The sequence below is a fragment of the Puccinia triticina genome, chromosome 5A (genome assembly GCF_026914185.1).
Source record: "Puccinia triticina chromosome 5A, complete sequence".
Classification (NCBI taxonomy): Eukaryota; Fungi; Basidiomycota; class Pucciniomycetes; order Pucciniales; family Pucciniaceae; genus Puccinia; species Puccinia triticina.
Genome location: NC_070562.1, coordinates 4,179,380 through 4,206,645, shown reverse-complemented (window position 1 = coordinate 4,206,645; position 27,266 = coordinate 4,179,380). Strand labels below are relative to the sequence as shown.

General features: G+C 48.6%; 5 protein-coding genes across 5 annotated transcripts; 3 read left to right on the top strand and 2 right to left on the bottom strand.

Annotated features, from left to right (window-relative positions):
- Nucleotides 1-1,399: 1,399 nt before the first annotated feature.
- On the bottom strand, nucleotides 1,400-3,318 carry PtA15_5A519 (uncharacterized protein; the record flags this gene model as incomplete). Its single annotated transcript, XM_053169289.1, has 4 exons — nucleotides 1,400-1,880; nucleotides 1,963-2,539; nucleotides 2,648-2,778; nucleotides 2,867-3,318. The coding sequence occupies 4 exons, from the start codon at nucleotides 3,316-3,318 to the stop codon at nucleotides 1,400-1,402; spliced, it is 1,641 nt and encodes a 546-aa protein (XP_053020501.1).
- Nucleotides 3,319-4,078: 760 nt separating this feature from the next.
- Nucleotides 4,079-5,866, top strand: PtA15_5A518 (uncharacterized protein; the record flags this gene model as incomplete). The annotated part of the gene is made up of 1 exon (XM_053169288.1): nucleotides 4,079-5,866. The coding sequence occupies one exon, from the start codon at nucleotides 4,079-4,081 to the stop codon at nucleotides 5,864-5,866; it is 1,788 nt and encodes a 595-aa protein (XP_053020500.1).
- Nucleotides 5,867-11,060: 5,194 nt separating this feature from the next.
- PtA15_5A517 (uncharacterized protein) lies at nucleotides 11,061-13,178 on the bottom strand (the record flags this gene model as incomplete). Its single annotated transcript, XM_053169287.1, has 8 exons — nucleotides 11,061-11,378; nucleotides 11,454-11,753; nucleotides 11,825-12,006; nucleotides 12,077-12,252; nucleotides 12,328-12,451; nucleotides 12,536-12,676; nucleotides 12,742-12,860; nucleotides 12,925-13,178. The coding sequence occupies 8 exons, from the start codon at nucleotides 13,176-13,178 to the stop codon at nucleotides 11,061-11,063; spliced, it is 1,614 nt and encodes a 537-aa protein (XP_053020499.1).
- Nucleotides 13,179-22,821: 9,643 nt separating this feature from the next.
- On the top strand, nucleotides 22,822-23,040 carry PtA15_5A516 (uncharacterized protein; the record flags this gene model as incomplete). The annotated part of the gene is made up of 1 exon (XM_053169286.1): nucleotides 22,822-23,040. One exon carries the CDS (start codon nucleotides 22,822-22,824, stop codon nucleotides 23,038-23,040), a length of 219 nt encoding a protein of 72 aa, XP_053020498.1.
- A 740-nt stretch (nucleotides 23,041-23,780) lies between these two features.
- On the top strand, nucleotides 23,781-24,786 carry PtA15_5A515 (uncharacterized protein; the record flags this gene model as incomplete). The annotated part of the gene is made up of 4 exons (XM_053169285.1): nucleotides 23,781-23,974; nucleotides 24,126-24,247; nucleotides 24,374-24,538; nucleotides 24,605-24,786. 4 exons carry the CDS (start codon nucleotides 23,781-23,783, stop codon nucleotides 24,784-24,786), a joined length of 663 nt encoding a protein of 220 aa, XP_053020497.1.
- Nucleotides 24,787-27,266: the final 2,480 nt, after the last annotated feature.

The window sequence follows — 27,266 nt, the reverse complement described above, 5'->3', positions numbered from 1 at the left end:
TCAGACTCCAGGAAGTGAACATGTCACAGACCTGTTCATCACATGCACACACACAAAGAAAGAGGAACCACACAAACAGAAAAATGAGGAGAGTAACATGAGAGAATGGATGCAATGGAAAGAGGAGTTGTAACTGAACTGAAGCCGCATCAAAAAGAACAGAGAGGAAAATCAACAAAAATCATCAATATCAATCATAAAATCTTGACTCTTGAGCTTGAGATGGATAATCTTGAGGGCTTGATCTTGATAACTGGTCACTTGAATCTTGAGTATTCATCTGAATCTTGAACTGTAGACCGTCTGTACTGTTTTGCTCACCACAACGGATGATTGGAATTTTAGGAAAACATGTAGCAACAAAAGATAGGGAAGAGTGAGAAAAGTCTCATGGTCCAAAGGGCATGCACAGGGCCCTTCTGGAACGGGGTCAAAATTTGAAATGCACAAAATCCCCAGCAAAAACTTGGAAGATTGGGATTTCTCAGTTCAGTTTGGGGACATTACTCCCAAGTACCTCCTTCAGAGGTTGTGCTTTGTGCAAGGGCACTTTGCACCAGTCCAGGATGTAACACTAACAGGGCCCTCCAAATTTGAAGAGTTGTGTCAAGTTAGTGCTTGTGGGGTGCCCACCAGGGAGGGACACACACATTCAAGGTTCTTCTGTGACAAGTACCAGCCAAATGGCCAGAGTGACAACATAATTAACCTGAGTGAAAAAATGGGGCCACATTTTTGGAGGATTTTTTCCCATTGCAGACACATGGAAAATTGTCCCAGTGGCTGACACATAAATTGACCCTCTTCATTGTCTATCTGGAGTGCATCAATCCCTGATACCACTCAGAGAATATAAAAGCATTTGGTCTGTCTGTTCTCTAGTGTCACAAAACAGGTTTCTTTTAATAATTCTACAACAAACTCAAAGCCCCACTCAATTCTTCACAAGGAGCTTTGGAAATAAAAAAAAGACCAGATAACTATAACAGTCCTTCAAAAGGAAATTTGAAACAGGGAAAGCAGATAACTATTCTATACATTAATTCACATATATGATAAATTTGAACTTTTTGCACTGGAAATCACCAGTAATTGATAAGTTATATAAAAAAACATGAACATGAAAGCAGGATAAAAAGATAAACAAAGTCGGGATAGACGGAAAATGAGCTGGTAATTGATCATCCATGCAAGGAAAAATGGTGCCCGCACGGTCAATTCAACTCACACCTGCTGTTTGCAAGCAAAGTATTGAGAAATGAAAAAGAGACACGTTTTTGGGAGACCTGAAAAAGCTACGATCCCAACGAGAAGTGAAAGAAAAAGATTTTTCCACTCCCCCTGGAAAAAAATAGAGATGGATCCGGCAAGCCAAGGGTAGATTTGAGTGATGGAGTTTCTATACAGTTTGCTGATCAAGCCTTTCCCCCGATTCATTGAATTTCTCCACCAGATCCTCCCGCAACGGCGCAAGCTCTGAGCCATTAGGCCCATGTGTTGTGCGTGTACGGAGTTGAGGTGGAGGTGGGGGAGGCCTAGGAAGAAAAGCGGCCGTGGAGGCAGAATCTTCTGGGGCTAGAGAAGAGATTGCGCTTTGCGCAGCGTAACTCATCCTCGGTTGGCGGCGAGTGGATGGCGGCGAGTTCCTTTCGCGGGGCTTCAAGTTCGTCCGCAGTGAGCTCGGACTGGCGGAGGTCGAGTTGTAGGAGCCGGTCCTGATGCTGGCCATCGGCGCCCTTCGTAAGATTGAATGACTGCGCGGAATTGTGGGCGGCACCAGAAGCTCTTCGCTTCCCGTCGAGCGGGCGTACGATGGGTTCGATGTAATCCGGCCAAAGAAGTTGTCTTGTTGGATACTTCCTGCTTGCCGGGATCGCAAGCTATTGGTATAGAAGATATTGCCATGATCAGGAAAGTGGCAAAATTATCAGCGCAGCCAATGAAACCTGCAACAAGACTGACCAAGATACTACTACTAAGACGTAAGTGATATATTCAACTAGTGCAAGGACCCTTCGTTCGATTATTGTGCTGTCTGAGGAGAGTGTGAGTGAAGTCTTGATGATTGCCAGTAGGGTGGAAGGTATGAGTGTATCAAAATATCTCCGGAGAGGCTCTCTGCTGTCCGTTATCGCTTCCTGATCTTCAATGGTAGAACTTGAGAAGCTACTGATCGCTTTCTGCCGCCGTGCTTCTTTCTTCTTCTTAAGTTGGCGTTTACGGCGGATCAGCAGGGAATGAAGGAGTATGTGGGTGAGAGCAGTGATGCTCATGAAAGATAGCATCGAGGCAAGTGCTTTGATGGAAGGGTCCAAGAAGTTTTTGAGATCAGGAGCTCCGGCTCTGATCCCACCGGGTAGCTCCTCGTAAGAAATAGCGAATAGTGCAAGGGTGTTGAAAGCTAGTGCAACGCTCGCTAAGGCAGCCAGGAGAACTGAGACGAACGGAACGAGCCTCGAATCGTAGCGCTTCGCCAAAGAGCCCACAGAAACGACATGAAAGGAAAAGAACAATATCAAAGTTGCGATGCCCAGACCAGCTGATGTTACACATCAGTTGACATGGAGGATGAGACTGTCAGCTATTTTCACTTGTCTTCTCCTTTTGCTCCAAAAACGACTTAGGAGGGAGGAGGATCTATCCTCACCTGTGGCTCGTTCCATCAGAATGAATTGCTTCAAATTACCCGGATGAAACCTGCTCGCAGCTTCCAGTGAGGTAGTGATCAAATGCAAAATGCCGTTGAAGGCCAATGTCCATGCGACTAAGCAGTAATCTCTAAGGTTTGAAAGAAGAAGAAGAAAATTAGCCAATCTCGTTTTTTCACTAGTCTTCTGATGTTGAATGCAAAATGGTCAGTACTAACTTTCGACAAAAAATGGTAAGATATCCCGCGAGGATGAAGCCCAAAGATCCCTGGACAATGCCTACCGATACCACGGCGCTGAATCCAGTGCGTGTAAGTCCATTGCATTGCGTTTGACTTAATGTGTTCGTACAGAAAGCGTCCATTAGGTTCTCATCATGCCGATAACGACTATGATCCTCAGCTCGATTGTGGGACTGAAGAGAGTTCCTCCAAACGATGCGGAACGAGAACGGCGATTCTCGAATCTGCGAGCACAGCGGTTTCTTTTTCCAAAGATTCGAGAGAAAAAATAAGGTGAAAGTAAAGCCGGGCTTTGCTTCAGTCGTAGAAGTTGCCGAGGAAGAAGAGACACATTCTCGGCCACTCAAGTTCAGCCCAGCAGGATTCGATTTCATTACGCCAACTATGATAGTTCGGCGTTCATCTGCCAACAATTCATTCTTTGTCATGGAGCTCGAGGATCCATCATACAATTCCCCAGTCCCAATGATTACGCGAAATTCGGCAGCGGATACCGGTCCCTGGTTGTTTGGAGACCGAAACTGGAGTATGATTCGAGCTGGAAATATCATTAGGGATAAAATCAAAGTACGGGAGGAATAATCTAGAGGATATTGAGACCAAATGAGACAATGATGAATACAAATCAGTCACCCAATGAATGTATGCGCCTTGAGCTCAGTGCTGAAGTGGAAAACAATGAAAACCAATCATTTAGCAGCGCCTTTATTATGTCCAAATATTCAAGTTCACCTCATCGCCTTTCACTCTCTACTCATACTGCATTGTGACTTATAACTGCAAAGTAGAGTTTTGATGGATTTGGGCATATTGTTGCCCATCTATGCCTGCCTTATTTTTTGCTGTTGGGCACGTTGGCCAAAGGAAAGTTGCGGATATTTTACTCCGCCAGTGAAAACTTATTTTCATGCCTGGCAACAGTGCGGGATGAGGGTAAGGCCCTGTTTGGCACCGATGAATATAGTTGATATAATCAGTGATTAAATCACATATTTATATCAGTCCTAAACAAGACTTAAATCACTTATGATTCAGGTGTGACTTGTCACAACACCGTCGAGCCTCACTCGGGTCTTCTGGAACATATCTGCATGGAACAAGAGGCTAGCGTTTGGGTGCCGGTAGTGGCCCTACTCAAAAGACTTGACGGCCCATCCACCCCCGGCAATCGCTAGCATAGTTCTCACGATGTACGGCCTCCAGCGAGCTCCTGCTGCACTTGCCCACCTGTGGCTTATCATTCTATTTCTCCACTCAGTCATCTCTCCCAGTCTTGATGAATCCACTGCCACCAACACTTTAGGACGACTCACAAAGACAACTGTTGTTCCCGGGAAAGACGGACCGCGCCTCGTCAAGGGTAACTATAACCTCGCGGGGGACGATGTAACGATTGGCGACGACGTTCAACCTCCTAAGATCGCGTCTGAGGCTCTCGGTGACTCACAAACCAAGACAGATCTGGAATCAAATTCATCTATTGATGCGAAAAACGGACTGCCATCGTCGGAAAACGAAATTCAAGCTGAAAACCTATCTGGTTGGCTCGTAGAGAAAAGGTCACAAGCTTCTATAATTCAACCCGAAGAAGTTTTCGGGGTTCAAAAGAAAATATCGAAAGAAAAGAAGAAAAATACGCGAAAACATGCCCTACCTGCCGAACCACAAAACCAATCTTTAACTCCAAAGGAGAGCCTATTCCTAAGCTCAAATGTTCCAACAGAGCTACTGAAAACTTGGAGGGAAAAAAAATTCAACTTAAAAATACTTTTTGTAATGGCAAGCCAACTGAGGATTCAAAATCGAGAAGCTTTTGTTGGGATCGTTCCATACATCAATTCGGCAGGGTATGAAAATCTAAAATCTTTTTGGATGAATTCTGGATATAAAGCTTGGGTTTTGATGGAAAAAGAACTTGCGAAAATTTTTGAGGATAGATTAGAGGCAAAAAGACGTATCTTGGCCCTCCGTCTTCTCCTTCATCATCATACTATAGCAGAGCGTTGGTCCCCTCAAGATGTTCCCCTCTGGCGTTTGCCGGGAGAGTGGCGGAGTCTGATAAAGGATATGCAAAAGGCTTATGGAATCTCGGCAAATCCCCATGATGTCATACAGAACGTAGCTGCGATCCCAATGAGAAAATGGGGTCTTGATTCGGCGGCCGGCCCTACAAAGCTGAAAATTCGCAACATACTGGTGGACCTCTTTGGTGAAACCGAGTTGAAAAAACGTCAAGAATTGTACGATTATAAGATGAACCGAGTCGGGTCGGTTGGTCTATGGTGTCGCCGGGAAGATCTCCACAATTCCCAGAGGCTTGGTGTCGACATTTTGGCGGTTTGGAAGATAGCAGATGCTCTTCAATTTGGCTCAAAGAATCTCCTTGAAAACGCAGAAGGACGAATGACATTCGACTCAGCTTTCGCACAAATAATTCGAGTCATCACCGCCAAAGGCAGGGTTTTCTCTTGGGTTGATTCCCCCGAAAGAGCTTGGCTCTATATTTACTGCGGATCCCTTTTGATCGAACGGCTAGCCAAGCTCAGTGGCTCAGTCTTGTTGTCCGAGCACACGAACCCCCTCTCAACTACCGCAGTCAAAAGCTTGGTAGGGAATTCGGGAATGATCAATGGTGGTTATGGGAGGGGTCTAGAGATTATGCACTGGTGTGACCTTGGACTCGATCCTAAGGAATGGGCTAGAATCAGACAGATCAGAAAATCGGGAGACCCAGAAGAAATTGAGAAACTTAACAAGGGAATGAGCAAGATCTCAGACGATGAAAGGAAAAAGCTTCAGATATGGCACCAGTTGGTCATCAATTACGATGCCCAAGAACCCCGCTCGATCGCCTCAAAAATTACTCGCACCGTTTCTGAATGTGTAGATCGAAGCAAAACAGCATTCCTAGCCTTCTCACAACAAACCCGGGTATTATTAAAAGATAAACTTGATCAAATCAATCCCTGGTTATAATCAATCTGGGTCAAGCGCGTGGATGTTCATTGTTATCTATTCAAAAGCATTTTTCAGGAAATTAAGCCCCATTTTTGTGTGTTGTAATTGGAGTACTTCCCTTTTGTTTAGAATACCAGCTAAATGCTGTTTTCTGTTTCTACTTTCTATCTTCAAAGGGGATCAAAAAAAAATTCTATGCTAAGAAATATAAAATAAGGAATAGCCTGCTTTCTAAATTAGCAGGAAGTCCTTCATTGATTGCGGTGGATGCAGTCCTTGAGGCCTTGTTTGAAGCCATGATAATCCGGGTGATATATGCATTTTTTTCCTGACATCTTATGTGACATCTTATCAGGCCCGTCAAAACTTGATCAGATGTCACAGCAATCCTTATATTGGCTCCAAACGGGGCCTGAGATGGAGCCTTGTTATATGTTATAAAACTGTATAAATGTCATATTTTGGTGCTAGATTGCACAAGATATAACAGATGTATTGATAGAACATAACATATGTATTGATATAACTATAGAGATTTACTTTGCGCATGGAGGGAAACTTGTTGCGCATGGGAACTTCTGTTGACTTGACATCACTTGAGGTCAGGCCCCCCTCTGTGCGCGCTGTTGTAGTGTGCGGTGTGCAAACTCCACATTTGGAGTACGCGGGAGTCAAGAGGAGGTCAGGGAGGAGCAATGGAAGATCAAGGTTTCTAGCCACAACATGTGTCACCAGCTAGCCCCACAAAAGTATCTGCACATGGGGGGTGCCCTGCTGTGACAGGTGGCTGGGTTGAGACACACCAGCCATCCAGAGGAATCAATCCTCTCAATGAACGGTACAGATTGATCATCAAGAGGACACCACCTTAATTATTGATGACCGGAACAGACCCATGTGCTCTCTTGATGACCAGTCTATTCTAGTCATTGAGAGGAATCAATCCTTCCCATGAATGGTCTGTTCCAGTAATTAAGAGGGCACATCACTCTGAATGCCCTCTCAATGATCAGTCTGCATGGGTCATCAAGAGGGTGGTTCATTGAGAGAATCACCCTCTTGATGACCAGTCTGTTCCAGTCATTGAGAGGGTATAGATGGCAATTTGTACCTCCAAGCAGGTACCCCTCATGAGTCACACCCACCATGCACCCGCCAGGTGCCTTCTCAACATATAAGTCCAAGCCGCTATAGGATCATCATCATATTAACTTCATATAATGCATTTCTTTCAAAATTCCACAGCTATAGCACCATGGCAAAACCTGTATGCAGAATAAGTCTGACAACATCACAGGGAAAATATAGTAAAACCAAAAGAACAACAGAAATCAAACCTCCAACTATGAAACCTTGAATATCCTGACTAAAACCTCGTTAAAACTTCAATTTCCCGCCTCCCACTTCTATGAAAAAGAGAACCTGACCAACACCTTCTCCAAGTCTTGTGGATCCCAACCCCAATGTAAATCTCAAAATTTTGGTGGGAACCGTTTGCTGAGGGCATCCACCACCATATAGGTAAATCTTTAGCTAGCCAGTGAGTCCCACAAGGCTTGGTTGCTTAGCTAAAGAAAAAACCCACCTTTGTCAGCCGTTAACGGCTCAATAGGTAACACAAATTTAGCTAAATACACCAACAGCACCCTCATGTCTATGTAAGTACATTGTACACTTGGCTAAGTAGCACAGCACAAGACAATGACTAATGTTGGATGCCCGGTCATAAACACCATCAATGTATGTTCATACCATCAATGCCCAGTCCTACCATCAATGAACAGACAACCAGTCATACAATTGAATGTCTGGCCATCTTATTGAATGACTGGTCATTGTATTGATGCACTGGCCATACCATTGATGGACCGGCCGTACTATTGATGACTAGTCATACTATTGATGACTATTATGACTGTTCAACCAGTCATTGAGGTGTTTAGAGCCTTCATGACCGGTCATCAAGGTGTGTAGAGCCTTGATGACTGGTCAACCGGTCATTGAGAAGGTGTAGAGCCACCCTCAATGACAAGAGAGGGTATAAGGTCCTTCTTGATGACTGGTCAACCGGTCATCCAGAGGGTATAAGGTCCCCCTCAATGACTGGTCAACCGGTCATCAAGAAGGTGTAGAGCCCCTTGATGACCGGTTGACCGGTCATTGAGAGGGTATAAGGTCCCTCTCAATTACCGGTCAACCAGTCATCAAGGAGGTGTACAACACCTCTCAATGAATGGTTAACCGGTCCATCTATGTACATACTGGCCAACCCCATCTATGTATGGCCTGTTCAACCCCACCTGGAAGCCTATGTACTGTGGGGCTGCACCAGAGTGGAGCAGCTGATGTCTGCTGAGCATTTGACTTAGCTCAGTCCAGTGAATTGTGCACAGCTGAAAAACTTCCAGATGTTCCAGGGTATACCACCCAGATATTGAGCAGTGAAAGGCCATTTTAGGGCAAATTTGGCCTTTCATTGCTCATTAATGTGTTCATTTACCAGTAACCCATGAAAGGGCCATTCTAGGGCAAAATTGGCCTTTCATTACAATAACATGTTAATTTACCAGTAACAGCCGTATGAAGAAAGGCCAGTTAAAATAACCGTGACGCGGCTATCCGCGCACAAGCAATAACAATAACTTTGAAAAACTTAACTGAAGGTGGCTAATTTACTTGGTGGGCCTGGTAAAGTAGTGGCCCACCTTGAATCCAACTGAAAATTGCGCCACATCCCAGCAGGGTGGGTGTTGGTGGTACCTGCTTCCCCAAATTTTGGACACCCGCTACCCACCAGCAGGTACCTGTCATGCCTAGCAATTACCCGCCAACGGGTACCGGGTACCGGCCAACAGGTACTAGGGATGGCATATGGCACCCAGGTACCTGTTGCGGGTGCGGGTACCCCCACAAAATTTCACTAATTCTTGACACCCTGCACCCTCTGGCGGGTTATTGGGTACCTGCAACAACATACAGGTACCCGCCTACAGGCACTGGGTACCCGCCAACTATTACCCAGGGCCATCCCTAGCCTGTATGGGAGGCATTTTGACCACAGGTACCTGACAAGGGTTCAGGTACCTGCCTCAAATTTCACTCAGACTGGACACCTGCTACCTGCCCACAGGTGCCGGGTACCCTTTTGCCATCCCTCACAGGTACCTGCGGCCATCTCTACTGCAGGTAGTCAAGATAAATTGCAACTGGAGGAGGAGAGCCTCTTTATTTAGAAAAGGGTGAGACATTTTAGCTTCATGGTAACCAGAGAATGAGGGGATTTAGATGCCCTCAGGGCTATAATGAGGTTCTTTATCTGGTGGTGCAGCTTACATGAGGGAGATTTGTTTGATTGACAGGTCACATGATTTAATGGGAAGGAATTTAGCTAGTGAGGAAGAGAAAGTGAGAGGTTTTAGATGGCCTGGAAATTCATAAGATGACAATATTTTGATCATGATTTCATCTGGAAGCTGCATGAGCATGAGCCTGCATGATGTCATCTGTCACATACAGGGATGCCAAGAGAGTTGATCTCTTCTAGCTATACCAGCAACTAAGGTTGCGACCCAAACCCCAATGATCCAGTGGTATCCAATGGGATCACGGATGGATACTTAGAAACCCGGTATCCAATTGGCTACGCATCTATGCAGCCGGAGATACAAGATAGGGACAAACAGTTCCAAAACTTGCTTTTTTATATGCATTTCAAGCAATCACAAGGGCATTGTGGCATACAAAGAAAATAGATTTTAAAGAGAAGAAGCTTTGATGTTGTTGACATTGATGAAATCCTGAAAAAGCCAGTTTTTTAAACATAATGTTTCAATGCTTTGAGGTTTTTGGCAGTGAGTTGATTCCAAGTATATTCTTGTGTGTAGCAACCTGAAGAGAAAGCTCACTTGGTCAGAGCACTTGAAGCGGGGAATGCAAGGTACATCTTTGCTTTTCCTGTTGGTATGTTGGCTCTTTGCAAAAGGTGTTACTTGTTTGATGTTGGAGTTGGAGCTGCTCAAAACTTCTTTGACAGGACGTTTTGAAGGCCTCTTCAGGACTGGATTTGAGACTTGAGCTGAATGATGATTCAGGGATCCTGCAATCACCTCAATAGCTCACTCCCTGGCCTGCGTACTCAATTCCAGAAAAAGAAACCAGAGATCCAACGGGTACCCAGGATCAGAGCAGGCTATGCCAGATCTGGATCTTGGGAGGGCTGCACCCAGACCCGGAGGCCCAGGTCAAAACCTTACCAGCAATTGACACGCAGAATGAACACACAAACTTAAAAACAACTGAGTTATTTTCAGATATGTTTACTGTCACAGGCAGTTTGAGAAACCACTGGGATAGATTAAAGAAATAAGCTTACTTTTGGAGTGAGGTCAGGCAAAGTTGACCAGGACTTGAGACACAGAAGTCTCTGCGCAAAAAAGGCTGATCAGTGGACTAAGTTGGCAGCAGACTAGCAGTTAAGGCAAAGACAGACATGTTAGTGATTCTGGGGAGGGCCTTCACTTGCTCAAATTTATGATGTAATGGCGATAGGAGGTGGCGACAGATCTAAAAAGTTTTTCCTTCATAGCTCAACTGGTGCTTGGCTACACTGGAAGTTAGACCTCTTAGCCTCTGTAAATGCGGCCATCACGTCAGGTGGTATGCGGTTCGGTTGTTCCGGTCCTTCTGCAGTGTCAGTGTCGGGACACAACGCCTCTAACGCACTACGGACGCGCTGCGACTCCAAGGCTATATTGCCAATATTAGCAGTCATGGTCTGGACTCCTCCCACTAGTCTCCCTACGGTGTCGGCATCTAAGCTAGGCTCTGGACAACCTGTAGCACCCACTCAACCCTCTGTCACACGCCTCAAGTCACATGTCCCCACTATACACATACGCTCACATATTTCTCCACTATCCTGTTTTTTGCAGTAGATCAAGTCACTTCAGTTCCCAGAGAGATAAATGTATTTGGTTGAGGATGCATAAACTTTTCAGGATGAGAGAGAGAGAGAGAAAATGTAGCAGACTGAAGAAAGGGTACGGATGAAAAAGTCCAAAGCCTATTTATACGTGGTCAGTTTGTCTCTAAGCAAGGAAAGCATGTGGATATCGATTAAATGAGGAAGTGATGAAGGGGATACATACAGAAGATCGGGTACGTAGTAGGACAACAACAACAAGCTTGCAGAGGGTGATGTGGGGGGGAGGAGTTAAACAAAGTGAGCGCCGATGCGCTGGTTGAGCTGAATGTTTTCCTCGCCATTGGGAGCGGAGGAGGAGGAGGAGGGGATGAAGGTGGAGGGTGTGTCGGGGGGGAGACAGATCTGGTTGAGCAGCCAGCGGAAGAGGAAGGTGAGCGTGCCGGTGGCGAGGAAGACGAGGTCGAAGAGCTTGCTGAAGCGGGAGAAGGAGGGCAAGGTGTCGAGTAAGGAGGCCTCCTTCAGCCCGTTTGGCGGGGTCTCTGTCGATGGATCTTTGGCCGGGCTCGAGGAAGGCAGGGAGATCAGACAGGTCAGCAGATAAATGGCCTGCATACCATCCCGCAGTTTGTCAGTTAAGTGGCTGTGGTGGATGTGTGGACAGGAAGGGGTGGAAGGACGGACCATGAGTTGGGCGAGGACGAGGAGGATGAGGCTGCTGCCGAGGCCGCTGGGGTTGGTCGAGGAGACCGAGAGCCGGTTGAAGACCCGGTTGACCCAGACGAGCACAGCGCGCAGATTGACGACGATGATCGAGCCGATGAGGACCAGGCCGACGAGGCGGGTCAGCTTGCCGATCTCGAGCTCGATACTGAATGTCGCCAAGACCTTTGCTACCAGATACGTCACCACGTCTGTCGTCGGGTTCCGCGTCGTCGTCGTCGTCGGGTGCTTCACATATCCAAATATCAAATTCACGCATGCCTGTTGCTCATCCACACAGAGATCAGCACAAGTGTTCTCTGCCATGTCTCATATATGAATCAAATGCTGACCATGAAGAGACGGTAGACGCAATACACCGAGAGGAACCAGTTTGCGATGTTCAGCATCATCCCCGGGATCGTGCGAGAATACTCGTGAGACTCCTTGCGCTCCTTAAGGACAGAGATGTCGGAAATCATCTGGGCTTCCATGGCCTCCAGCCCGGCGACTTCCTGCTGGAGCTGGGTTGTTTCTTTTATTTTAGGTTATGTAGTAGTTAGTACTTGATACCGAGGGTAAGAGAAAAAGAGATGAAGGCTGACTGGGGTGGGAAGAGCTGGTGAACAGGGTTGTGAGCAGGCTGGAGCCGTCGGGCTTGGAGCTGTTGGCAAGACTGGCCTGTTGCTGGTGGAGGATGGATCTACGGTCGACGAGGTCGTTCTGGGTTCTGAGGAGCGACTTCTCAGCGGCAACGATATGTTGGTCGGTGATGGGCGGTCTATAAAAAAAAAGGAAAAAAGAGAGAACGATGAGCTGGGGGAGGTTTTTGGACGAGGGGGGAGGCAGAGCAGACTCCTTAGCCCGACGGCGCCATTCCCAGGTGAGCCATGCCGTGTTCACCGCTCCTCCGCCGGAGAGGGAGGCGATGAGGATGACCCCGGGGACACAGATCCTGGCGAGAGTCGTGTTGAGGAAGCCTGGAGGGGAGAAGGTGTGCAGGGTGGGATGCGGATCAGTCTCTCTCCAGCAAGGCCGACTGGGTGGTGGGCCGGGAGACTCACCAAACGAGTGGCTGCCCGACTCGACGCCCAACAAGCCTTGGATGACCTGCCCTAGACGGTAGTATACGACCAGATAGACCCCGAATGGGACCAAGGTCAGGCCCAGCGTCCTTGCCGACAGAATCCTGATGCGCTCGTTGGCTGCAGAATGCGAGAATGGTCAGCTCGGCGGTCTTCTGCGGGAGGCTGGCGAAGGGGCACGCAACTCTTCCGGCGGCGGCTGAGGAGGGTGGTGGAGAAGAGCAGCGATTCGAGGAAGGGCACGATGAAGACGACGGAGGAGATGAGGAGGGCGAGGGAGAAGTTCCAGTTGAGATTGCGGGCCCTGGGATGCGAGGGAGGCTCGGTCAGTTCGTGTGTGTGTGGGGGGGAGAGGGGGATGGCTTAACTGGGGGCTGAGCCATGAGCCGAGGATGACGATGCTGAAGAGCAGACTGCCTTCGCAGAACGAGCAGCAGAAGATGAGGGCGGCGATGGCTGGGGCGACGGCCTGCTCGGGCGGGGCGGCGGGCTCGGGCTGCTTCTGCGGGGGCGGATGGGCGAGCCGCTTGAGGTCGAAGTGCCCGAGGTAGCGCCGGCAGGCCACGAAGAAGCCGGCCCGGAGTGCCAGCAGGCTGAGGTGGGAGACGAGTTGGTTGGCCATGGCCTTGGGGGCGCCCACTGCCCGGCGCCCGCCCAGAACCCCTCCAGCCCCTGAAAACCAGCCCTAAAGTCCTCCTTGAAACATTCCTTCGAAGTCCAATCAGTTTGAAAATCATTCTTGGATGGCCATACACCAACAAAAGCCCACATACATCAGTAAAAAAACAGCTCATTTGGGATCTTCAGCCAAGAACTCTTGAAATCATCACTCTGAATCTTCCATCAGAATCATGAGGTACCATGCAGTCATTTCCACAAGCTGATTGAAAAAAAAAAAAAAAAAAAAAAAAAAAGGGCTTTTCTATTGCAAATTTTCATGCAAGAAAAAACAACAACATTTTTATCCATCCAATAATGATCAGTGTGAATCTGTGACTCTGTGTCCTTTTCATATTGTTTTTTCCTTGATTTTATGTGGGTTCAAGCAGAGCCCATGTAGCCTGGACAAATTTCAGGCGGGCAGGGCAATGGATGACTTCCCGTGGGCTAAAAAGCCAGATCTGTCAGGCCAGGTTAAACCTTACTGGCTGGTGAGAACTTGATCTCAATCACTTTTCACCAGCAAGTAAGGTTTAGATCTGTGAAATTTTAGTCTGTACGGGGGGTGTAGATCCTGTGGGAAGTCTTCAAATAAAGAGGCTCTATTCAAAAATGGGGGCTTCAAAGTTGGCCAGATGTGACTGACAGTGACATGCACTTTTGCAAGTTGGTGTTCTAGTTCATTCTTGAACGCTGAGTTGCAAAAGTGCATGCAAGTCATATTGTACAGTACTCCACCCCCCAAACCTGCTTGAATGTTTTATTGAATGTTGGTGTTCAAGAAAAGCCTTGAAAACCAACTTGCAAAAGTACATGCAAGTCATGCATGGCCAACTTTGAATCCGCCTTTTATTTCAAAAAGAAGCCAGTGCTTTTTTGGGGGAAATCAGAAGGTGTCCACTGGGGTGCAGCATTGAGCATTGCAAATGGATGCCTTACCAGCAGCATTTAGAGAGCTCTAGATTCCCTTCTAACTCCAAAATTAAGACACCTACCAAAACAACAAACAACACACATGAAAGCAATGAACTTATACAGGCTGATGAAAACATTTTCCTTGTTACACAGGAAGTCTTCCACTGCAAGAAAAACTCTAGAAACTGCCAGCATTTGACATGCAGCATACTTCAGTGTAACTGCCATTGTAACTCCACATAATTACATCATGCCCTTTCATGCAGTCACTGTGCAATGTGCACAATGACTGTGCATAAAACCTTGGTTGGAATAGCCTTTGATAAACGCTTGAATATCACCCCAAGTTTTCTTTGAGCTTCTGCATCTCAACTAGGGCTGAGAATTGGGCCGGCCCAAACCATCCCACTCAGTTTTTGTTTGGTCCGACAAGGGTCCAAACACAATTGGATGGGCCAAGATCCGTGGGACTCTTGAAATGGCCCAACTCAAAGCGGGTTGGGTTGGGGTGGTTACTGATTTCATTGGGTCAGACTCGGGTCAGACCAACGGTGGGCCGCTACGCTACATTTAGTCAGTAGTTCAGCGCAGCTTAGCGGATCTAAACTACAAATGATGGGGCTTTCTGTCAGCGGGAAGTGATTGCCCGCTACCGCTAACAGGCACCCCTTGAAACTACAGGGCCTCTATTGCCGCTATCAGCGCTAGCAGTGCTATTCAACCGCTAAAAAAGCTCATAGCGCTGTTAGCGCCCGTTAGTGCAGCGTAGCTAGGGATGATAATTGGGCGGGCCGGCCGGCCGGCGGCCCGAACCCGCCCCGGGTTTGGGTCGGGTTCGGGCGACGCCTTGCGAGAAAAAATCAATGTTGGCCCGACCCGGCAGACCCGCCACTGTATCCGGGCTGGGGCGGGCGGCCCGTCGGGTCCCGCCGGGCCACCCCCGAATAGGCCGGGGGCGGGGACCCAAGCGGATATTGTGTGCACTGTGAGTCTCACATGATACAGCTAGCGCCACCGATCCCCTGCCACCCACCACCATCCAGCCACCACCGCCGTCGAATCCCACACCGCCGTCGAATCCCACACCGCCGTCGAATCCCCCACCATCCAGCCACCACCACCGTCGAATCCCCCCCACCGCCATCCTCCTCAGCCCCACACCCCTCCCCACCGCCCCCCATAGCCAAAGAGCAGTGCACGACTGAACCAAAAAAATACACACCCCACCACTCCCCCCACCACCGTCGCATCCACCACCGCCGTCGCATCCACCACCGCCGTCGAATCCACCCGTTCAACCACCACCCCCAAATCTATCAGATATCCGCTTGCCAACTACAAACCGGAACACCTATCGACTCTCGGCTATCAACTTTTGGCGTCAACCCTTGACTACATGGCTGAATCAACTGGCGAGGAAAGCGACATTCCAGTCTCTTCCACTGGACCGAATATTCAACCAAATCGATCTGGTGATGACCCGCCTCCGACTCCACTGCCAGCAGATACCCAGAGCGAATCACAAGAAGAGATCAGCGGCAGCCAATCGAAGAGGCGAAAACTCACGAGTGGTGTGTGGGAGCACTTCTCCAAGTTCATAGGTGAGTTATTATCTTTCTGCTTTCCTGAATCTTCCCATATTTACTGCTCTAGCCATTCCAATATTATACTAACATTCTTAATTTCTTTGGTATGGGCATCATTTTCTAGACACAGATGGCAAGGAGAAGGCCAAGTGCAATTACTGCGAAGTGAAGCTTGTAGGCGCCTCGTCCGCTGGAACCAACCATCTCCATCGACACTCGAAGAAATGTCTCGTTGAGAAAGGCGGTGTCATGGTGAAACAAGGTCTTTTGAACTTTAGCTTGTCGATCAAATCTGCCGGCCACACCGTCTGGATATACAATCAAGATTGATCTTGCAAACAAATGGCAGAAATGGTAATTCAACATGAATACCCCTTTGCAATGGCTGAGCACAAAGGCTTTGTCAATTTCATGAAAGAAACTCAGCCTCAATTCAAGATGCCCGGACGCCAGACTCTGCGAAACGATTGCATCAAATTGTTCAACGAACAAAAAGCGACCTTTATTGCTCTCATCGCAAAGGACGCCGACCATGTTGCACCCACAACCGATCTATGGACGGCCTCCAATCTCACTGGATATATGGTGATCACGGCCCACTATATCAGCGCACAATGGAGCCTTGAGAAGTTAATCATCAGTTTCCGACCACTTCCGCCTCCGCACTCCGGCCCTGCTATTTCCGACCGACTCAGTCAAGTACTACGTGATTGGAAGCTTATCAACAAGCTAGCTTTTGTCACAGTTGACAATGCAGCCTCAAACACAGCAGCCCTCATTAGACTTCGACGATATGTGGATGATCGCTCTGCTACTCCGGGCGGTGCAACCTCGTGTTATTTCCATGTGCGCTGCTTAGCCCACATCATCAACCTCATTGTCAAGGATGGGCTCAAATTCTCCGGTTCAGCTGTTGATCAACTACGCAACAGTGTTCATTACATCCACGGATCACCAAGCCGCATGGATGCCTTTGAAAAGGCGCTCACTGCAGTTGACATCAAACTCAACAAGAAACGACCTTGTAAGGACGTTCCGACGCGGTGGAACTCCACTTACCTAATGATTGAGTCTTCCTTACCCTACAAGCTAGCCTTCGAGGAACTAGCGATCCAAGACGATAAGTATGACTACTGCCCGACCGAGGCTCAATGGGAGGAACTGGCTTCAATGGAAAACTTCCTTGAGCCATTTTATCAAGGTTGGTGTTTATTTTTCTTCTCAATTTTGTTTATTGGACCATTTTGGACCAAGTCACTTATATTGGTCTTGTTTTAGCAACGGTTTTGTTGAGTGGCACCCAATATCCAACCATCAATTATGGATATCAAGCGATGTCAGCCGTTGAACATCAACTAAACCATTATGCGGCCCATCCAAGCGATCTCGTGAACCTCAAAGACATGATCAAGCCGATGAAGGCCAAATTTGAAAAGTATTGGGAACCATCAAAGGAACTCCTGGCCGTTGGTCTTATTCTTGACCCCCGTTTTAAGATGCAATACCTCCGCTTTCATCTCGAGCAGCACACCGCGCCCGACCAGGACATCAATGAATTTGTCGGAAATGTGCGATCGACCGTCTTTCAACTATGGAACCTGTATGCTCCAGCTTCATCATCTGCCGCTGAGCCAACCGCCAATCAAAATCAAACGAGGCCAACGAAGGCAATCAACAAGGACTTGACTGCCTTCCATCAGTACATGGCTGGAACCGTTGAAGCTTCGCCGAATGCACCTGCGGCTGAGTTGGATCTTTACCTCAAAGAACAAAATGTGATCCTCTCCGACGATTCTGATTCCGAGTTCGACCTGCTTGGCTGGTGGAAAATGAATTCACCTCGATTCCCATCACTATCAAAGATTGCCAGGACAGTGCTCATGGTCCCAACAACATCAGTAGCCTCTGAGTCGGCTTTCTCTACAGGCGGGCGAGTTCTTGATGATGATCGAATGCGCCTGAATGAAGATTCTGTCGAGGCATTGATCTGCTCTCAAGACTGGATCAAGGCTGCCAAGCGGGCAGCCTTGCAGTGATTTTTCATGTTATTTCCCTCGTCATTACTAAATTTATACACGCAAATTATTTTTTCACCAATGTTTTTTCACTGCTCCTCCCTGGGAATCAAGTAGAAACAATTTTGAAGGCTATTTATCCTAAATTCTTATTTTTATTTTTATTTTTCTGGCTCCTTATGGTTTTTGGGCGGGGCCCGCCGGCGGCCCGCGGGCTGTCCATGGGCAGCCCGAGTCATAAACGGGTTCGGGTTTGGACATCATTTGAATGAGGCTGGCCCGGCCCGGCCCGTCCATCAAGTTCCCGGGCTGCGTCGGGCCAGCCCGCGGGCGGCCCGAGCCCGCCTGATTACCATCCCTAAGCGTAGCGGACCGTAGCGGGCGCTACATCTAACGGCACTGTGTCAGGAACTACACAATGCTAAACTAGCGGATAGCGCACGCTACGGGGAGTTTAGTGTAGCGGCCCACCGTTGGTCAGACCCACAAACAAGCACTTGTGACAGTGTGTGAGCTCAGCAAAGATACAAGATTCTGACTTTGACTCAAAGTGGTAGCCACAGGAGTAAGGTCGGGGGTGATAGACTCAGACATAGCCTTTTGAAGCTTGGGTGTTGACTAGTTGAGTGTTGATTCAACAATGACTTGCTGAAGCTGGCAGAAGCACCCCGCCGGCCACACTGAAATTCAATGGGTGCCCACAGGCTACCCAAAACCCGCTATCCGAACTCAGGTGCCCATTGGGCAAGCCCATTTAGCCGTGGGACCTAAAAAATAACAATCCACACCAACCCAAGAGCGCTGGTGCAGGGCCAACCTGGCCCAATTTTCATCCCTAATCTCAACTACTAGCAGTTTTTAGAATTTTTCTTGTAGTTAAATATGTCATCTGTGACTATGTAGATGTGCCAGAGAAGAGGAAAACAATAGGGGGGTTCACAACTGAATTTTTCTAAACTTTGGAGCTAAAATGGATACCTTTGGAGCAACTCCACCGCGGGTGCTATCTGACATTTAGCTCCGAGAATGACAAATTCAAGGGCCACCTGGGTTGCTATCCAGGGTTTTAGGAGCCTCAGATCATCCGCATTGGTGCAGCTGTAACTTGAGAAGTAGCAGATTAGCTTACTCCGGGATTAGCACTAATCCGGGTGATCAACCACATTGGGGCGGGATTAATTGTTGAGCAAGTATGCTGTATGAACCTGCAACTTATGTAAGCTGTGTTTGGTGCATACACCACCACTCAAAATTTTTTGAATCAGCGCGTGGGCTTGGCTGCGGGATCAGGAACAGGTCTGGCATGACCTCTCCGACACCAGCAATGCAGAACTGGGTGAGTCTGACCCATCCAACCCGCATTTCAAGCCAACACCAACAACACATTGTGTTGGCATGACATGCGGGTTGATCAGGGGTCATGGATTGCCCAGCCAATCCCATCCAGCTAGGGATGGCTATTGGGCGGGCTAGCCGACAGGCCGCCCAAGCCCACCCGGGTTTGGGTTGGGTTTGGGCCGCCCTATTGGGGGAATTTGTGAAGTTGGCCGGGCCCAAGTGACCCGGGTGCCTAGTCTGGCGGGCTCGGGTAGCCCAATGGGCGCCCATCAGGCAGGCCCCTTTCATCCCCCGGGATGATCCCAACCGTGGGGATCATGGGCGAGGGGCCAGGGCCAAGGCAGGAGGGCAGGCTCAGGCTGCCACAAATCCACACCCACCACCACCCGAGCAAAGCCAGAAGCCTCAGAATGATTTCTCTCTATTGTTGTTATTTGTTTATTGTTTGTGTATGTCCCCTCCCTAACCATGAGGTAGGGAGGGTTACAAAGTTATTAAATTAAATGATCAACCCTCAAAATTTTCCTTCTTCATGATTCCAAAATTTAGCTGGGGCCCAACGGCAGCCCGCAGGCCGCCCATGGGTGGCCCAATTGTTAAACGGGTTTGGGGCGGGCTCACTTTTTAGAGAACCTAGCCCGGCCCGACCCGTCCAGCTAACTGCCAGGTCCTCCCGGTCCCCTCCCTAACCATGAGGTAGGGAGGGTTACAAAGTTATTAAATTAAATGACCAACCCTCAAAATTTTCATTTCTTCATGATTCCAAAATTTAGCTGGGGCCCGACGGCGGCCCGCGGGCCGCCCATGGGTGGCCCAATTGTTAAACGGGTTTGGGGCGGGCTCACTTTTTAGAGAACCTAGCCTGGCCCAACCCGTCCAGCGAACTGCCGGGTCCTCCCAGGCCGGCCTGTGCCCGCCTGATAGCCATCCCTACATCCAGCCCTGCCAAGCAGGCCAACGGCATCATTGGGTTGGGCATGCTCAATTGACTCTGTTGGCTTGATCATCTGTCAAATCCAAGTCCAACAGGACTCAGCAGCGGACAAAGGCTTGTCTAATTGAGCAAGCCAACACCGCCAGCTGGTTGGACCTGCGTCAAGCCTCTGTCATGATTGGCTTGCTGTCTAGGTTAGCTAAACGATTGGTTGGGCTTCTTTTTTTTTTATCAAGTCACTTGGATGCTCCTCTTTTGCTGTAAGAAAGAGGCGACACAGTTCAAATTTTACAAAAAAAAAGTGAAACAAAAGAACATTGCAAGAAAAAAAACCACCCAACTCAACAAGAATAATGCAAGGCACATGCTTTGCTGTCCATATATGACAAACAGCAAGGCATGGTACAATGTGATTTGGGATAGTGGTTAGTGGTGGGACTACTGCTTGGCTGAGGTTCATGTTTGATGTTTGAATCCCGGTAGTCAAGCTTTTTTATGGATGAGCCCAATGATCAGCCATCAACTACCTTTCCCTGGGGCCACAGTTGGAAGATAAGTCAACAGCTGCCACTTTGTAGACCCGCTGTTGGAAGAACAGCCAACGGCTGCCCTTCTTTAGGCCCGCTGTTGGAAGATATGCCAACAGCTTCCACTGCGTAGACCCGCTGTTGGAAGATATGATAACGCAAATCCCCAATACATCCCACTATGAGACATCAGGTTGGTCACCCAAATTTTTGGGTAGGGTTGGGGGGGTTGGGCCGACACAATTTATTACGGTGTACTTTTGAGTGGGGAGAAGTGTCTGCATACAGCACTTACTCCCAGGATTAGCAAGGAGTAAATTTACTCTTGCTTAGTCCAAATTGTACTCCTGGGAGGAGTTTAGTCTGACTGAATCAGACCTGATGCGGTTGCCAAGGAGGATTAGTTACACTAATCCCTCCTTAATCCACGACCAATGTGGATGCTCTCAGGAGCTCACTTGGGAGTTAGGTGGTGCCAACCAATATAGCAAAACCTGAGCTCCCTATAAAAGGCACGGAATCTGCACAAAACAGTCCTGTGGTGGGTCAGCTCTCACATGTGGGCCTGGGCCTCCAATCTTGGTTATCATTGCTAAGATGTGTTGACTCACCTGCACAGAACAGTCCGGTGGTGGGTCAGCTCTCCAGTGTTAATGGTCCCGGGTCTCCAATCTTGGTGAGGAAAGAGAGGAGAGCCTAGGCAGGTGAGAACTGGGACTGTAGGTGCACATTGGTGACAGGTCAGGTTTGGTGCCTGTCACCAACAAGGTTAGAAACTATGTACATGAAGAGTAAGTACATAGCTACTAAGCCATAGTTTTTTGCACAAGTGCATGACTAACTCCTCCCAAGTAGCTCCTGGGTCCAGATGGCCTAGCAGTAACCATCACCCACAGGAGCTTGGTGTCTCCCCTCCGACAACATAGTATAATCACTTTGAAGAGAGTGACAAGTCCGGTGTTCAAATCCCGGTGGACCCAGCCCCTGGCCGATACCATTTCTCAGCCCTTGGGCAACTACACACCACCCATTCAAACTTCAACCCACTTATTAGTTGCCCTCTTTACATGTATAAAAAATCTTCAATTTCAATACCCATTACCCAATTGAATCAACCTAAAAAATGGTTGCACCCCATCCACCCCACAAACCCACATCACAACTCATTGTCCCTAGTTGTTAAGATTACCACATCCTCTACAGAACTTGGCCCCATAGACACAAGTACTGGAAAAAACAAACTACAAACACAAATAACAAAAATGCTTGTAGGTAGACATCATGATATTCATAGTGTGCAATGCCAAAGGCAAAATTACACTTTTTTAAAAAAAAGAAAAAAGCTCCCGTGACATCTCACCACCCCACACACACACCCCACTACCGCACTTGGGGCTTGGTGAAAGCCAAGTTTGCTCTCAGGATAGCTCCCGCGCGGTGGATGCCGCAGTAGGTTGCAGCAGCTCGAGAGCTAAACATGGTGAACTTTTAGCACCACAGAAAGCTCCCACGGTGGAGTTGCTATTATGAACAAAATTTTAAAATTTTGGTAAAATGTACAGCAGTGGAGGAATTCCCGTTGACTTTGAATAAGTCTGGAATTCCAGATTTTGCAGGGGAATCTGGAATCTGGAACTCTGAATAACTTCAGGGGGCTTCAGGGACCAAGATTTCAGTGCGAAATCTGAAATCTGTCGGCTCAGATCTGGATTTCCAGCTTGATGGCAAGTCGTACACGGCAGTTGCGCGGATTAAGGTTTTGCCCGTCGAAACTGCCGTCAAAGACAAAAGACCCGCCTGATTGACCGCCCACCTGTCGGCCTCCCGTCAGCCGTCAAACTGCCAGCCGAATTAACAGTCAAACGGCCGGCACTTGACTTCAGGCAAGTTTAACATAACTTGCCTGGGGTCGGTTTGCAGACAAACGCGCTTGTGCTGGCCTCCAGGCTAACCCAAAAAAAAGGGCAGAGGGGGCCAAGACAAAGTCCGCCCATCAGAGGGACACGTCATCCTCGGCCCTCGCCCATCCACCCGTCTCATTTTCTCTAAGTCCGCTCATCGGATCACCGCCACCCTCCATCTCCCCATCCACAGCACGCCCACCTCCACATCACATCCTCCATCCATCGAGCTCCGCACCTCGCTCGGCTCCTTCCGAGCCTCGTTCCCCCGACTATTGCTCTTCCTCAACACCCACGATGGATCAGGGATCGGGGCGATCTTCCGGGCGGATCTGGAGCAGTCGAAGCAGAGCAGTGCGAAGTTCAGGATGACGGAGTGAGCGGCGGAGATGAACCAAGTGGCGGATGGGCTGAAGGTGCTTGCGGACCAATGCCGGCTGATCGTCGTGGTCGTCAACCAAGTCTCAGACGTCATGGCCCCTCCCTCTTCCTCCTCTGAGCTCGCCCTTCCCCGTCCACACAATACGATTGTCGGTCGTCCTAGCCAGCCGGGCAGCTCAGGAAGCGCTGCAATCCTTTTTCCCCTGTTCCCACTCTCTCCGGCATAACTCCTTCCACCTCTCTTCCCTATTCCATTTCTCTCCTCTCTAACAGTAGTTTGTTGTCCAAAAAAAACCAATCAAAGAACAAAAAACAATGTACCAATGTGCTGAAATGAGCACAGAGAGCCTGGTCAGCAGCACAGAGCAGCGATCGAGGCTGGAACGACCCGTTTCGGGGCTGGGGGTAGTAATTGGTTCGACGGCAGATTGCCGGATGGGTCAACCCGCCCTTTCTTTTGCCAGCGTGTTGTCCATTTGCGCATCGCCGGGCGTGCTGGCAAATTCGTCGGTCCGCTTGACGGTTGACGGGAGGCCGGCATGCGAACGGTCAACACTGGCTGGGGGGGAACCGTCAAATTGACGGCCGAACTTTGGCCGGATTGGCGGCGATGTGGAACCGCTGTGTAGGTGATACCAATTCATCAATTTCTTAAAATAAAGTCATAAACATCCTAAAATGCAAGAATGAAAAAGGCCCAAACATGGAAGCAATACGGAGAATGGAAAGGAAATCATGAGCTTCCCTCGTTGTCTTGAGACGGAGGCGCATGTGTCGTGATGGCAGCCAAGCCCGGTGCGAGGGCAAGGGTGGAGCTGGAAACGTTGGAGCCCTTCGGAAGGGCGGAGGTCCTGAAAATGAGGGTCGGGCCCGAGCCCGTTGGGAGGGCAAGGGTCGGGTGAACCTTGGAGGCGGCGTCCGGGTGTCGGTGTCACGGGCACGGCTACAGACCTCACACAACCAGCTAATGTCCTCGTCACCCGCCGACCAACCTCGAAGCAGCCGCGAGCTCAACACAATCGAGGAAGCCATTGAAAGCTTCCGTAACGGGGAATGCCTTGTGGTCGTCGACGATCTGGAGCGGGAGAATGAAGGAGACCTGGTCGTTGCCGCGTCGAAGATCACAACGGAGATGATGGCTTGGATCATCAAACATTCTAGGTAAGCACTCCAAGGACAAAACGCTTGCTTGTCCTTCCAGCGTTCGTCTATTTTCTTGTTCTTTTTTCTTCCTGCACAAGTTCTAATCTTGGTTGTGTATCCCCGCCGGATCGGGTCCTTATCTCGGATACTTATAGTCGTTTTTTTCTAGCGGGTATGTCTGCATCGCTCTCCCCGGTGAACGATTGGACGAACTGAAAATCCCCTTGATGATTGAAACCAATACGGAGAAGCACAAAACCGCATATACTCACACGGTTGACTACAAATACAGTTGAGTGTTTCCTGATATTCCATCAGCAGGCCCCACCACGCCAGACAAAAAAAAGACCAATACGTAGAATGAGTTCAAGGGAGCTTAATTTGCTTCTTTTCTTTTCTTCTCTTCAATTTTCTTAGATACCACAACTGGAATCTCGGCTCATGACAGGGCGTTGACTGCCTCCAAATTAAGTGATCCATCAAGTCAGCCCGACGACTTTACTCGGCCAGGACACATGGTTCCTCTACGAGCTAGACAAGGGGGCGTTTTGACGAGAAGAGGACACACAGAAGCAGCGATTGGTCAGTTGACATCATTCTTCGCATTAGGCTCGGTGTTGACTTGATTGTCCTCGGGATCTTCCTCAGACCTTTGCAACCTATCTGGCCTACCTCCAGCCGGTCTGATATGTGAGCTGGTCAAGCCGGATTGCCCTATGGGGTCGATGGCCCGTCGCGACGATTGTGCACAGTTTGCGAGCCTGTGGAATTTGAAGATGATCAGCATTGAAGATCTTGTTCAATATCGGCGCAGGTTGCTTCAGAGCTGATTCCTGTGGACAGTTCGGCCTTATCATGCTTGACAGATTTTGTGTACCTAATCAGATGAAGAAACATTAGAAGCTCATGCGCATACACTTGAATCTCCATTAACCCATGTCCCTTGGCAAACATGTTTTGGTATGTATGGATTGCTGGGATCACGAGTCCTTTCATGGTACCAGCAAGATGTCCATAGTAGATGAAAGAGCTTGAACAAATTTCTTGAGGGTTGTTGATATGGCCAGGCAATGATGAGAGCTAGAAAAAACCAGCTGATGGTCTTGTGAAAGCAGGAATCACTAGTTTGGTTTGGCATTCATCAAAAAAAGACCCTGGACTTCTACGCATACTTCCTCAAAGTCCCTCCTGAACACTGAGCGGGGGGGGGGCATCGCCACGCAGGGACCCTTCCCTTCCTCTGGTTGGTGCAATGCAACTAGTATTTTATCACTCCATAGGTAAGAGGAGACTTGGTCAAACAAGCCATGCACCCAGCTTTACGCAGAAAACATCCACTTTTCCGCGCATGCACACCCATTTTTTGCATGATTTTTATCAGGAATTTTCAAACTTGGAATATATTTTAAAAGGTGCAGACATTTATGGTAACAAACATTTACCTTGACAAAGTCCCTTGTGGCTTTTGGGCCCAATGGCTTGCCGGAGGGGCTTAACACATTCTTTGCTCAATCAAAACATAGTCTCTCAGCAGAGGGAAAGTCTTCAGAAATCAATTCAAAATCAACATGAATACCCTATGATTTTGAACTATTTTTTCAAAACTGTTCTTCTGTCAAGAGATCTTATTTTGATTGATGTGGAGTGAAAAACAACTCGATTGGAGTAAAAAACAAGCGTATTGACTAATTTATATGAGTGTTGGGAGAAAAAATGCATGGGGAGAGAGGGATGAGGAACTATATTGGGCTGTTGAGTAGCTGATATCATCCCTTGAGACACAGTAACTGCTTGATGGTTTCAGGATCAAGTGATGCGCGCTGCCAAGAGACTACCCAACGACCTTTAGAGAAGACTCTCTCTGAGGCTGCACTTGTAGCCGGAATGGCCAAGTAGCGCCAAGCCATCTTTGACAAGATTGGATATTTTGATTGCCGGCCAGACCAGTACTTCAAGATTGGTGTTCCTTTGCGTTCGAGGTCTTCTTTGAGATAACAATCAATCTCCGCCTCAACTGTGTCCAGCTCAGTTGTTGGCTTGTATAATTCAGAAGGGAAGAAGCTGGATGTCTGCTTCTTTGAACCCGGGTTTGACTGGGTTTGCTGAGGGGGATCAGGCATCTCATCAAAAGTCTTTGCAACCCCACGGAAAATTGTGAGGATTGCCTTGACTGGCACATCATAGTGCTGCTCCATAAAGGCTTCATTTCTTTTCCAGATGGCAGTCTTGAAGGTTAGGTCAAGGATCATTGCACATATGTAGCTTGGTTTGCCAAGTGCGGAGCAGAGGTAGCTTTTGATCTTGTTGATGATCTGGGTGGCAGGATGGATGAGCTGTGCTTGGTCACATAGACCATATTGAACTTGCTTCAAGTGCTTCATCAAGACTATGTAGACAGGGAGTGCGGTGTTTAAGGTCAGGTAGTTGGTTCCACAGAGCATTTGTGTTGCTTTGTTAAGAGGCTCTAGCAAGCGCATCAGGTTAGCTGCTTGATCCCATTCTGGCATGGATAAGATGAATGATCTTGTCTCAGAAGTCTTGTTGCAGAAGTGGATGCAAGAGCGGCGAAGTTGGATTGCACGGTTGAACATTGCAAAAGTCGAGTTCCACCAAGTAGCCACATTGATCTCAAGGCAAAAGAGCTTGGCACCTAGAGATGGCCAAACGGACCCGCGGGCGGGTACCTGCTATCCGCTCGCGGGTACCCGCCCAAGGTCGGCGGGTACCCGCCAGCGTGTGCGTGTTCGGGTGCGGATGTCTGATATTCTGGGGATATCCCATAGGGTACCCGGGTATTTTTTGCCACACCCGCGCACAGCTGTACTTGTGTGCGCTGCAGCTGCGCACCACAGGATCTCCGACCGGGCTTCCCCTCCCCCTCCTCAACCATACCCGGCAACCTCACCCATCCTCAACCATACCCGGCAACCTCACCCATCCTCAACCATACCCGGCAACCTCAACCATACCCGGCGCCCTCAACCTCCTACCTACACAATGACCCGAGCGCGCAAGCGACCCCAACAAAGGTCAGAAGACAAAACAGACAGACCCACCGGCCAATCAAACCACAAAGAAGATTATCGCGAAGAAGATCACAATCAAGATCTTGACTCGGCTGGCGCAAACGTTCCCTCCGGACCTGAATCAACTGATGAGCAGCGACTAGGTAAGCCTCCATTTCCTATTCTTTATCATCTATACTTTGATATGCCAGCTCACCAGCATGAATCCCTTAGAACATGCAATCAAACTTTCCCAGAATCAAGTGAGCTCGGCATACGCTTCTTACGACCCACCCAAGTTATCA